The sequence below is a fragment of the Alexandromys fortis genome, unplaced genomic scaffold, assembly GCF_014885135.2.
Source record: "Alexandromys fortis isolate MF-2015 unplaced genomic scaffold, M_Fortis_MF-2015_v1.1 scaffold_21, whole genome shotgun sequence".
Lineage (NCBI taxonomy): Eukaryota > Metazoa > Chordata > Mammalia > Rodentia > Cricetidae > Alexandromys > Alexandromys fortis.
Genome location: NW_026067905.1, coordinates 8,911,409 through 8,924,596, shown reverse-complemented (window position 1 = coordinate 8,924,596; position 13,188 = coordinate 8,911,409). Strand labels below are relative to the sequence as shown.

General features: G+C 39.6%; 1 protein-coding gene across 4 annotated transcripts in view; it reads right to left on the bottom strand.

Annotated features, from left to right (window-relative positions):
* Rabgap1l (RAB GTPase activating protein 1 like) overlaps nt 1-13,188 on the bottom strand; it is a 262,467-nt gene that overhangs the window by 6,653 nt on the left and 242,626 nt on the right. For all 4 annotated transcript variants that reach the window (XM_050135138.1, XM_050135141.1, XM_050135139.1 and 1 more), the window contains exons 5-8: nt 10,578-10,682; nt 8,561-8,644; nt 5,858-5,929; nt 1,658-1,855 (exon numbers count right to left, since the gene is read on the bottom strand). In XM_050135138.1, coding sequence (XP_049991095.1) covers nt 1,658-1,855; nt 5,858-5,929; nt 8,561-8,644; nt 10,578-10,682 — 459 coding nt within the window. The remainder of the gene's footprint in view (nt 1-1,657; nt 1,856-5,857; nt 5,930-8,560; nt 8,645-10,577; nt 10,683-13,188) is intronic.

Here is a 13,188-nt window from a genome sequence, read left to right as displayed (position 1 = left end):
GAAAGCAAAAACAGTCATCTCCAAGCTACAATTAACAAACAAAAAAACTGTATTTAAAGTACAACTCCGGGGGAGAAAGTCATCATTGTCTTTCAAACATAGACAAATCACATGCAATGTCCATTTTGAACCTTTTCTCTGAATAAACTCCTCTATGTTAAAAAAAAAAAATAGGGTCTCACTACATAACCCAGGCTGACCTCAAATTCTCAGAGATACTCCTGCCTCCACCACCTGAATGCTGAGATTAAAGGTGGGTGCCTCAATGTCTGATTCAGTCTAGCTTCTTAAAGTATGTGTTGAGACCCTCTACCATGTGGGGTCATGTAAGTGAATATAGGAGCGGGGAAAACCATGACAAAAATTTGGCAATGTTAAAAAATTTAAAACCGAATGCATAATGAATCTGAGGTGTTTCTGTCTATACTTGTACATATTCCATCATGTGACTTCACTTCCGCCTTAGTTCTGAATACAACATGTGCATGTTGCACTGGGCAGGAAGTCATGCCAGGCAGCACCAACAAATGCTACTTCAAACACTTTGGCTCAGATTTTAGACAACTGTATGTTATGTGTTGCAGTGCTTTTTATTGTACATACAAAACTTTCTGTTCTTATAGAAACATTGTGGTTTGCTGGATAGTGATGGTGCATGCCTTTAATCCTAGCACTTGGGAGGCGGGCAGGCAGATCTTTATGAGTTTGAGGTCAACCTGGTCTATAGATCTAGTTCTAGGACAGCCAGGACTACACAAAGATCCTGTCTAGAAAAACCAAAAAATAGAAAAAGAAACATAGTAGTGATATATTTATAGAAACAATTTTTACTATTTTCCACCATTCTTTAGCACATAAATATCAAATTGATATATCTCTGGATTGTATTGTGTTAGACATGTTTGATTTCAAAAGAATGTTGTCTGAGGGCTACTCTTCTGGAGGACCCAGATTCAATTCCTAGCACACACATGGTAGCTCATAACCATCTGTAAAATTCCATTTCCAGGAGATCCAGTGAGCTTTTCTATCCTCCACAGGCACTGCACACATGTGGTGCACAGACATGCATGTAGGCAAAACACCCATACATACATTAACACACACACACATTTTTAAAAATTATACACACACACACACAGCTCTTTGAGTTGCTGGCAAATTTCATTAAAAATAAGCCATGAAATGAGTTTTATCTTGAGATTAGAACAGAATTTATAGTTTCTGAAATGGCCTAGAACATATTTCTGACATCCTGGTATTATGTATTTATTTGAAGTGGCATTCTCAGAATTGACAATTACAAAATTAAAGTATGAATCAACTCTAAAACATTGAGAATATTTTTTTGTCCCATAGCATGAAATATTCAGCCAAAATTTATTTTATCAAAATAAGTATTCCATGCAGACAGAACACTGTATACATAATAAATAAATCTTAAAAAAAGTAAGTATGCCATCTTATGAACCAAATTTACTTTCATCTTCAAAGGTAAAACAATATGTACATTAGAATTATTTAAAAATAGAACTTTTCCTGATTTTTTGCCAGTACATATTGAATTTGTAGTTGTTCTACATGGGTGTGTAAATGCTCTCGAGTGAAACAGGGTTGTTTGTGTTGTGATGCTTTGACCTTTCATCAAATCACCAACCTGAATTTTGCACTTGGCTTCCACCAGTTGCAGCTTAGTCTGCGCCAGTTCCAGCTCCATCTCCCTCAGCTGCTTCTTCAGCGAGTCCTTCTCATCATCGGCTTCAATTCCCTGGTCCTCTCCACTTACAGAGGCTGGTTTTAACGCTTCTTCCTTGCTGAAAATGTCACTGCAGTGTTTACATGCCATCATCTTACCCTGAAATACACAAGAGACACCCAACATCAAACTGTAGTTTCTAGGCTAAACAACTTCCCACAATATATGATTTTTAAAAATGGCACACAATCTTCAAACATTGAAGAATACATGACTTTTAAAGACTTTTAAACATGGCCCTGTTTCTGAAGACACTGTTGGACTTGTGCTGTCACAAAATCCACCTGTCCCAGAACAGGAACTCCATGTGTGTGTCCTTTGGTTTGGTTTTAAGCAGAGACAAACATTATCGCTTAAGGGAATAAAGGTGCCATAAGCTCCCATTGCTAGTCATGCACACCGCATCAAACAAGCAATTCTTTTCAAGACAGCACTGTTGGTGCTTCACTATCAAAAAATGAATCACACATAAAGTATATTATACTTTATTTTGATGTGCTACTGTAACAAGAAGTTCACCGTGTCCATAATGTTAACCCTAGTCCTTTCACATGTATGTAAAGTAACTTCACTACATGTCTGTGTAGCTCCACCAGTTAGGCCTGATAGCTTTGGTGCTATCTCTTCATTAGCTACTCCTGTAGCTCCATCATTAGATTCTTGATTTGACATGTTCTAGCACTTCTCATTCAGTCCCCAAGTCCTCAAGTCTCAACCTCTCTCATCCTCACCAGTTTGTCTCTCATTATTGTTGAGTAATATTCACTGAACACACGGAAAAAACAGTACTCCAACTTCCTTCTTAACCTATGGCAATAATTAGCCCAGTTCTGGCACAAAACAAAATACACTAAATATCTGCCTTTCTTTGCCTGCCTCAGACCCTTTGCCTTTTGGAGTGAATGGAGTAAACAACTTGTTTTCCTCTGCCTGCAGCTGCTCTGAGCACGAGACCCTCATGAGTTCCTGATGGCAGGGGAGTGGGTTCTGGTGGGTTTTACAGCTGGAAATCCCAAGAGCTGGGGCGTGGCTATCAGTTAAGGATCCCTATATAAGCTTCCCTGGAGCACAATAAAGTTGGCATTTTTGTTTCAAGGATGACATGTGTCCCTGTGTCTCTGTGTCTCTATGTGTTTAAATCTCCACCCCCTTTCCCAGCTCACGAACCATCCTGTAGTGCAGGCGCTACATCTGCCATACTTTTATTAACTAAACACTTGTTACCTAAGTAAGATGTATACTGACTTTTATTAGATTACAAATAATGAAAAACTGCTAAGGTAGGCAAGCAACCTACCCAGCCTCTTTCATCTGCCTTGTGATGTGGGTGTGGGGGGTGTTACTTAATATTGGACAAGGGGCCTTATGCATACTAGGCAACTGGTCTACTGTGAAGAGTATCTAATCACAGATAAACAATTTCATTAGATTGAACAAAATTAAAGAATAGATTGATGCCACATTTTGTCAGAGAAAGTAACATAGAGATCAGTTTCACAGAACTCAAGGACTCTGAAGTGGGAAGGCAGAGTATAGGGGATACAGCAGCTAGAAGTGAGCAATCAGAGTTCTCTGACCTGGAGTAAAGGTCCTCATATACCATGATGAAACCATTCCACCAGCATATGCTAGAGATAGATTCACCACCCTATGAGCTGCAATCTGGTGGATAAGTGTGGTGGACAATGCTGACTCCTACCCAATATCCTTCTTTCCTTTCTTAGTAATAGGACCCTGATTTTATTTGCTCTGGTAGCATGTCCAGAGAAATGGTGATATTTCTTAGATGCCTTTGCATTTACGTGTAACCATGAATTAAGTTCTCATCTAAAAGTAGAAATGTAGTTCAAAAGGCTTCTAAGGTCACTTAGAAATATCTCAGTCCGCTGGAATAAGGCTGTTACATCTTTGCATCTCCACTGGCCTGATGTTCTGGTTTGGAGTGTAGGAATGTTGGTGTAAGCTTCAGTCAATAATTTGGTTTTTATGTGACCTTGAGGATCGAAGCCCTGGGGGTACAGTGAACAAGAGGAGCTCCTTTTCAAAGCATTGGTGTTATTGTTTACTAGGATAATGTGGACATGGTTCACAAATGATGAAGGATCCACTTCTCTATTACTAGATTGCTTTAAAAAAAAAAACAAAATGATACCTTTTGTGTTTAAGCCAGTGCTGTTTTGAGTTGGTTATATGTAATTAAGTATAAACACACACAGAGTAATGCAGTAAAATTTGTACATGGGCATGATCATTGTGACTAGTGTGTAGAGGATAAAATGGTGATGCCACAGTGTTACAGGACACTGGAGAAAAACTGCCACACCATACCAAATGAGATGCAGAAACAGCACTGGCAGCTAATGACCAAGAGTATGAATTAGAGTCTGACTCTGGGTTCAAATCCTACTTCTACTGATTACTAGCACTGTAATTCAATGAACCACCTGTTTGGGGCCTCCTGTTAACCACCAGAATCTAGATAGTCATGTATATTTCCTAGGATAGATGTAAGGGAAGATGCACGTAAAGTCTTAGGGCAGTGCCAATTGGTGTTCACAGCAGGTGCTAATAAATGCTAGTCACTCTTCTGTGGCTGATACAAGTTCACCTTTCCCTTTTAGGATACCATCACTTTTCTTTAGCCAATCTTACCTTCATGTGTTTCTGCATTCCTAGTTACTATTTATCCTAGTCATATTTGTCTCCTCTAAGGAATAACTAAAATGCTGATTTTACATCTTCATTCACATTGTTTTTCCAGAATAGTCTTTTAAGTCCTTCTCTCTAACTGAATCCTATAAGTCCTGTATTCCCAATGCCCTCTGGCATGTAGTTGTTAGGTTTTGTCTTCTCTACAGCTGATTGTTAGTATGAGCTAATGCAGAACTGCCCCTATTTCCTAAATGTTGTTTGTGTGTGCACTTGCCTAATAGGATATATAAAATATATTGTCTCCCAAATTAATCTAAGTACTTTATATACACTGTTTTATTTAACCTCTAAAATTATGACAGAGGCAATGTTTTATTTGAAGAAAAGCAAGATTAGATAAGTTAACTTTTCAACCCTATTAAATGCCAAATTGCCTAGGACACACTTATGAAACCTGAATATATTCAAATAGACATCTGGTAAACTAACACTGTATTAGTACTGGTATTCTTAAGAATATATAAAATATATTGATATTATTAAGAATAACAATTCATTTGGTATGCTGTTATTTTTATTAGTTATTTGAGAGTTTTGTACAAATTGTTTTGATTAAATTCAGTGTTCCCATTACTTTTATTCCTTTTTAAAAAGATGTAAACATAATTTCTTTATTGATTCTTTGGGAATTTCACATCATGCACCCTAATTCCGCTGATCTCTCAGTCCCTCCATATCCTTCCCTCACCTCTGCAGCTCCTCCCCAAAAGAAAATTTTAAAAAGGTCAAACCAAAACAAAGCAAGTAAGCAAGTAAGCAAACAAACAAAAACAAGAGCAAGCACTTTTCTCAAGTACAGAGATGACATAAGGAATTCTACCCACCAGGGGGCAGCATAAAAATAAATGGTATATAGTCTCTAGAAGAACATTTTGTGGGATTCCTGAGTGTGAGAACTAGTGGATCTCTGATTCTTGTGCCTTCTTTTGGGCTCTTTTCCTTCTGCTTGTTTTGTCCAATTCCAATGTTACAGTTTTTGTTTTATCTTATTATATTTTACTATGTTATATTTGATTATTAAAACATTTTGTTTGGTAAATCAATTGGTTAGTAACAAGTGTTTTTCCAGTCAGTAGTATTTGCTGTCCCAGAGAATGTTAGGATGATTGTAATTCAGGCAACAGTCAGGTGTGAGATACTGAACATCTCAGGTTCCTACCATCCAAGAAAGACACAAGATTCTGGGCTCATCTATTCTCTCCTTTCCTGCTACCTGCCTCTGAAGTCCCATGCCATTTATAGGAACATAAACATCAGGAAAGACATCCCTGTGCAGGGAAGAGGATGGAGACTCTCCATAGTGTATAAGTGTATTAAACAAGAAGTGGAGAGGGGTCTCTGAGGATGGATTTGGAAGGAATTATATAACAGAAGTAGCCCACATCTTACCTTTACTGCTTCTAGCTCCTCCTTGCTGGCTGCTTGCTGTTTTTCCAGCCTGGTACTTAACTGAGAACATATCTAAAGGCAGAGAAGAGAGTTTCTTTACTAGAAAACAGAATGACTGGTGACATGACTGTTTATCGACTCACAAAGCAAGCTAACATGCCTGAAATAAGCAGCACTGCAACCCTCGTCATCTGTGAAATGAGCAGGACTGTGAGCTCCACATGTGAAGTGTGGGGCCCAGGGCAACCTGGCCACACGAGGCCCAGGACGCACAGCTGCCATAGCAGGCAGCACCAGGTTCTAGGAAAAGCCATAAGCTGACATCACCCTGGAGATCCAGCATCTAAGGGGAAGTACCTGACATTTCAAACAAAAGCCATAAGCTGGTACCATCCAGACCATGCAAAGGAAATTCTGAACATTCCGACCATTGTAGATAGGATCACCTGCCAGCACACACCCATTGCTTTTTACCAGGACACCCCACTTTTGCTACTACAAAAACCCAATCCTAAGTGAGCTTGGGGCTCTCTAATCACTCCAATATATTGGATACAACAGAGTTTGAGTTTGCAAACTTGTGTAAGAATAAAGGCTCATTGCTTTTTTACATGGGACTCAGTCTTCTTGTTGATTTTTGGGGGACTCTGGATCTCAGTATAACATGAAGCATAATCAGGAGAGATATATTATAGGGTAGATGGGGTTATTGCTGTCACTAGTTTTCTATGGCTAGCAATAACGAATTCATAGACTCCCTGTGGAATCACCTATAGAATCTCTATTGAGAATCTACTCTGCATAAAATGTTATACTGGGAATTCAATGAAAAGAATTCTGAACCAGCAACAATTCCCAAAGGTTTCAGAATTCTCTTTCTCTCTTTTCTTTTTAAAGATATATTTATTATGTATACAATGTTCTGTCTGCATGTATGCCTGCAGGCCAGAAGAAGGCACCAAATCTCATTACAAATGGTTGTGAGCCACCATGTGGCTGCTGGAAATTGAACTTGGAACCTTTGGAAGAACAATCAGTACTCTTAATCTTTGAGCCATCTCTCTAGCCCCAGAATATCTCTTTTCAATCATAGCTTTCCTTAAGTATCGCTTAGTTCCTTCATGACTAAACAGTGCTATGCTACAATAATCAAACAAAAACAATGGATGTGTAGGTCTATAACTACTTAGTACCTGACAAGCAGGAAGAACACATTTAATAAAAGTCTATGTAACAGTTGGTTCTGAAATAAGGTGTTAGTAAGTACTGGGATCAAGAAGAAAAAAAATGCTTTCCAGGGTGAAAATATTGAAAAGGTAGGATGTTCAAATCTATTGACTAAAATAATCTTTTCTTTTACAAAAATGAATGGATATAAATCTTAAAAATAATGAAACAAAATAGAAACATGAATGAAAAGCAAGGAAAATCAAATTTTAAAGAGAACACTGGACTATTAACATATATGACCTATCTAGATTTATTTTCTGTATATAAGTGTTTTGCCTGAGTGTATGTGTGTGTACCCCATGTGTGCTCAGTGTCCACAGAAGTCACAAGAAAGCACTAGATTCCCTAGAAGGGAGCTATAGATGGTTGTGAGTCATCATGTGGGTGCTGGGAAACGAACCCAGGCCTCCTGTAAGAGCAACAAGTGTTCTTAACTGCTGAGTCATCTCTCTAGCCCCTCAAAAAAACTTCTAGTTAATATTTTTAAAATAATAAAGGGCTGGAAAGATGGTCAGTGAGTAAGAGACTGCTAAGCGAGCATGAGGCTCTAAATACATGTTTTAACCCATGTTAAAAGCCTCGTATGGCTATGCATCTGGAATATAGAAGTATGACATGGCAATTAAAACTCATTTGCATGTGACGACAGATTCCAGGGTTCACAGTCTCAATGCTGCCTGTGCTGATTTGCATCTAATCATCCCAAAAAATCTCAAAATTACCTTTGTCCTTTCTAGCAAAACAAATATTAACCAAACAAACCCTTGTGTCTCCTCTGTTTTAACTCTTTGAACTGGTTTGAATAGGAATGGCTTTCACAGACTCGAATTTGAATGCCTGGCACCAAGGAGTGATATTATAAGGAGGTGTGGCCTTACTGGGCTACTACTGAGGCCTTTTGGAGGAAGTGTGTCAGTGTGGGTGAGCTTTGAGATCTCAGATGCTCAAGCTAAGCCCAGTGTGGCATTCTCTTCCTGTTGGCCAGTGTTCCAGATTAGAACTCTCGGTTCCTTCTCCAGCACCATGTCTGCCTGCGTGCTACCACGCTTCCTGCCATAAAAGACTAAACCTCTGAAACTGTAAGCACCATTTTTGAACCATGAGAGCAGATGATAACATATTCCCCTAGATACTGCCATTTAATATAGTTACCAAGCTTTGCAATAAGGCAAATGTTACCAATGTGACCTACTAGAAAAGAGTCCTGATGGGACTGTTTCCTATCCCATAGAAGCTATCCAACATGAATAACAACAGTAACAACAAAAACCCAACAGGTAGTATTTGTGTGCTAAGTTTCTCAAGTTACCAACAAGCAAATCCAATCATTGCCTACTGCAGAGTAGGGAGTAAGTAAGACACTGTTCTCAATAAATCTAGAAATTGTCTCTGGAAACAACAAACAAACAAAAACCCTAAGTAAAAGCAATTGCTTTTATAAAAATATAACTGAAAACCCACATGGCATATTACCTGTTTATACTCAGCAATGATAGCTGTAGTCTTCTTTATCTCATATTCTGCCTTTTCTAGCTGCTTCCTGAAGACTTCTTTTAGCTGAGAGAGAGAGAGAGAGAGAGAGAGAGAGAGAGAAAGAGAGAGAGAGAGAGAGAGAGAGAGAGACAGACATTAGGACCAACAAATTTGGTTTTCTTTTTAAAGATTTTAATTTTGTGTATGTGGATATGCATATGTGTGCTGGTGCCAGTGAATGTCAGAAGAGGATGCGGGTTCCCTAGGCCTGGAGTAACAGCTGGTTGTGGGCTGCCCAACTTGGATGCTGAGAACTCTGGTTCACTGCATGTGCAGCAAGTGTTCTTAGCTACTGAGCCATATCTCTAGTCCTTCAGTTAAAATGTTAATCAATTTCCCTAAACATCTACATATAAATCTTCCTAATTTCCATAATTCAAAACCTACCAATTATAGAGATGGAGAAGGGTTTCTTTTCTATAAAGTGGAAGACATACAAGTGGTCCTATGATAAAACTGCTTCTGCTTTTCAGGTACTTGATAAATGTATTGCTAAGTTAAGTATCAGTTCAGAAGCTGTCTTTATTGTGAGTCTACAACAAACTGCCAGGTCAACACCATTTTCAAAGTATGTTACTCTTGATGCTATGCTATATTTTGTTCTCCCTGTCTATTGTCCCCACTGCCACTGACATTGCAGGGGTAAGAGGTTTGGAGTCAGGAAGGGATGGAAGATAAGAGCTCTTAAGAAGGAAGAAGGTTCAGGAAACCAGATAGAAGGAAAAAAGTGACACAACACTGGGACATTTGTTTTAGTCAGTGTCATGCTAACTTATAAATATTGTACCAGCAGCCACAGTTATTGTTATTATTATTTTTACCAGCAGCTATAGAATTCTAGGATAGGGGAAGGTTAAGTAATGAAAATGCTCAGGTACCAGGATTCTGCCAAGTTGCTGGCCAAACAGGAATGCAAACAAAAAATAGCTCTGGTTAATCTTCAATACACACACAGAATAAAAAAGATGAATTAATTACTAGGGCTGGAGAGATGGCTCAGCAGAAAAGAAGACATAGAGCTCGTGTAGAGAACGGAATTCAGTTCCTAGCACTCTTGTCAAGAGGCTCACACCTATCTGTAACTCTGGTTCTGGGGAATCCAACACCCTCTTTTGACCTCTGTGGGTACCCACACACATATGACATATAGAGTTACAAACACATAATGAAAATACACACATAAATGAAGATAAAACAAATCTTAAAAAACCCAAAAGGATGAATTCTTCTGATTCATAATTTGAGTTGCTGACATGAATTCATCTTTTTAACATATTTCAATGGAAAAAAAAATCACAGAACTTTTTTATAGCTCTTGGAAGGTGCTGATGACATCTCTCTCCATATGTGTCTTCACTGACACTTTTCTCTGGCGGCTTGGATGTAGGCCTTTGAAAATCTTGAGAATAAATTCAGTTTATATTTAGTATTACTGAATTTTCCTCAGGAAGAAACTCATGATTTCAGAAGACTTCTCCCTCTGGAAGTTAGTCATGTCCTGGGCAGGAGATGTTGTTGGCTATGAGTAATTCTACAATGTCATCTCCAGCACTGCACTGTGACTCAGGAAACTGAAGCTACTGATGGAGACCAAGGCCCCTGTCAGAGCCAGGCAGAAACCACTACAGGCTCCCAGTTCAGCAGCGTTCACAACTCTTCAGTAGTGACAATGATCTTAGAAATATAACAGAAAATCTCCAGATTCATCAAAGCTCTTGGATCATAACTCAAAGTCACTAAATCTAGAAAAAACTCAACATTCCTGCTAGACATCTCAGTGAAGGCAAACTCCTAAAAGATGTTCAAAGGGAGAATTACTGTTTATCATTTCCCTTTATTTAGGAGGAAAAACAAAAATCAATTTTACATTTATTTATTTATTTATTTATTTTTACAATATTAAGCAACTTCCTGTAAGTGTATCCACACACAGAAAAACCCTGCCTGTGCATTTTACCTGGGCAGTCTCCTCCTCCTGCTTCCTCTTCTCTTCCTCAGTCTCCACCAACCTCTGCTTGGTCAAGAGGAGCTCCTTATTCAGCACGTCTGCCTTGTCCTCTGCCTGCAAATCAGAAAACAGACAACCGTAGAGAAGGGGATGTGCATGCTGTTCATTACTTCAGGTCATTCTCCTCTCTTCCAGCTTACCCTGGGGCGGGTTTTTTTTTTCCTCTAGCCAATTTTATGTGGCCACATGGCTCAGATTATTCCTAATCTTTACAATAATGTATAGCTAATAGCACTAGGGTTTGGAGAGCTCAATCGTGGGTTAAACACCTAATATAACAAGTATGACTTGAATTTGAATGGCATTAAAATCTGTGTTCTTTCTAAACCCTTCTTGTATATTTTTACATGTCCCAAGAGCACATACTCTGAAGAGATGGGCTGATGAAGAGGAAGAGCCTTACACAGAAGCTTCTAGTTGGAAGCACATGGGGAAGACACAGAGAGGACACTCAGAAAGGACAAGCAGACAGACTGATCCATGCACATATTTTGGTAGAAAAATTAGAAGACTAGCTGGGGTAAACTGGCCCACAGAGTCATTCATATAGGTCTGTGAGCAAAGTAAGACAAAATTAAGATAGAGAACCTATGTGAGAGGCTATGAAAAGCTGCAGTTTGTACCAGAAATTCTGGCAGACAAGACTGCACTTCTAGAATACACAGGAGGAACTTAGAGAGTATTTATTTTTTTTTTGTTAACTTGGATACAGAACCAAAATTAACTACTATTCCCTGTATATCTTTAATATAGCTAGCCTTGTCTGTTTTTATACTCTGAGGTCCTAGCCTGATGTGGTTCTAGTCACAAATGCACATCACAGTGAACAGACCCAACTCTGCCCCACTTGCTCCATCTCACCGCCTCCACTGTTTCATTCCTCCTGCTACACTCCCTGGCACTGTAACCCATATGTGTGGGACTTACATGTCCTGCTCCTATGCTTTAAACACCAGGAGAAATTATATTTCTTTTGCTTTTCACTGTATCCCTGGCACTACAGCCACCCTGGGGACAGGAGCAAACTCTTAAGTGGTTAGTGAATGAACACATGGCTTTCTAAGGCACTGGAGAAGGAGACTGCTTACACAGGAGGTGGCAGAGGGTCACAGGATGAGTTTAGTGGAGAACACCCTGAAGCAGAAGAGAGACAACTGTCTGAAGAAACTGTCCTTAGCTGACAGTAGCCACACATTATCCACATAACCATGTACATTGGCAAGGTAGCTTCTATTTGTGTTTCGCCATCTCTTCCACAGGTCTAGATGGCAAGCACAGCCTGCTGCAAACTGGCAGAGAACTGCAACCCAGCTTCTCAGTTCTCACTTCCTTCCAGCCTCTGCTGCCCTATGTTCTAGTGGTCAGAACTGTCTTCAGAGCATTCAGGGCAATTGAGTATTTACGGTGAAAAAGTTCCTTAGGCATCTTAAAGACTCAGGGCAGCAGGGGTGGAGTGGGTGATGGGGCTTAGTAGACAGTGCACCTGTCAAGCATGCACAAGACCCTGAGTTCAAGCTCTATCAGCACAGAATGGAACTTGGGGGTGCATGCCAGTAATCCCAACACTCAGCATGTGAAAGTAAGAGGATAAGATGTTAAAGGTCATCCTTGACTGCACAGTGAACCAGAGGCAAAGAGGACTCCATGAGATACACATACCACCACCATCTCCTCCTCCACCACCTCTACCACCACCTACCACCGCCACTATTCCCCTGCCCCCTCCCTCGCTTAAAGACTCTAAAATTTATTCTGATGCATTAAATTTTAGGTGGGGAGGGCAGCAGTGATTGGTTCAGTAGGTAAAGGTACTGGCCACCAATCCTGACAACCTGAGTTCTATTCTTGGAACCCACATGACAAAAAGAGAGCCTTCACCCCCACCACAAGCAGTGCTCTGCTCTCCACATACATGCAGGGGCACAGGTACATCCCCATATGCATCATAAATCAATGAATAAACATAAGACTATTTTAAACCTTAGTAGAAAAATCAGAAGAGAAGGTAGGCATATTAACATTACTCTTAGTTCCAAAATTGCAACTTGCAAAAACTGTAAGCCAAGTATGCATGAATTGTGAGACTCTCAGAGATTATAGGAGCTCAAAAGTAAATTTTTAGAACTGCTATTCAGATGTCTCAGGTGACTCACCCAGAAGGAGACCCTCCTCAAAGCCCTGATGGATGGTCACAGCATGCTCTATCAGAAGAAACCAACTATGTCAAAGTCCCTAAAAACTAACCAAATATGCCTTCCACTGGGTACAGCTCTACCTGAGAATATCTGAGTTTTGCCAATAAAAAGAGATGGCAACAACTCCTTTTTGCCATAACCCAGTACATTTTATTTTGCAAAGAGAACAATCCTAATAAGCACAGTATAAACTCTGAAATAATGCTTTAAAAATCTGGTGTCTTCAAGAGTGATATCTTAGCCTTCTTAGCGATACCTGTGAACTTCAACAGCCAGTGCTATGCAGACTTTGGGGGAAGCTTTTTGAGTCTTGTAGCATATCCAGCCATTTTCTAGTTTTGGAAACTATAGGTTACAGAAGCCCT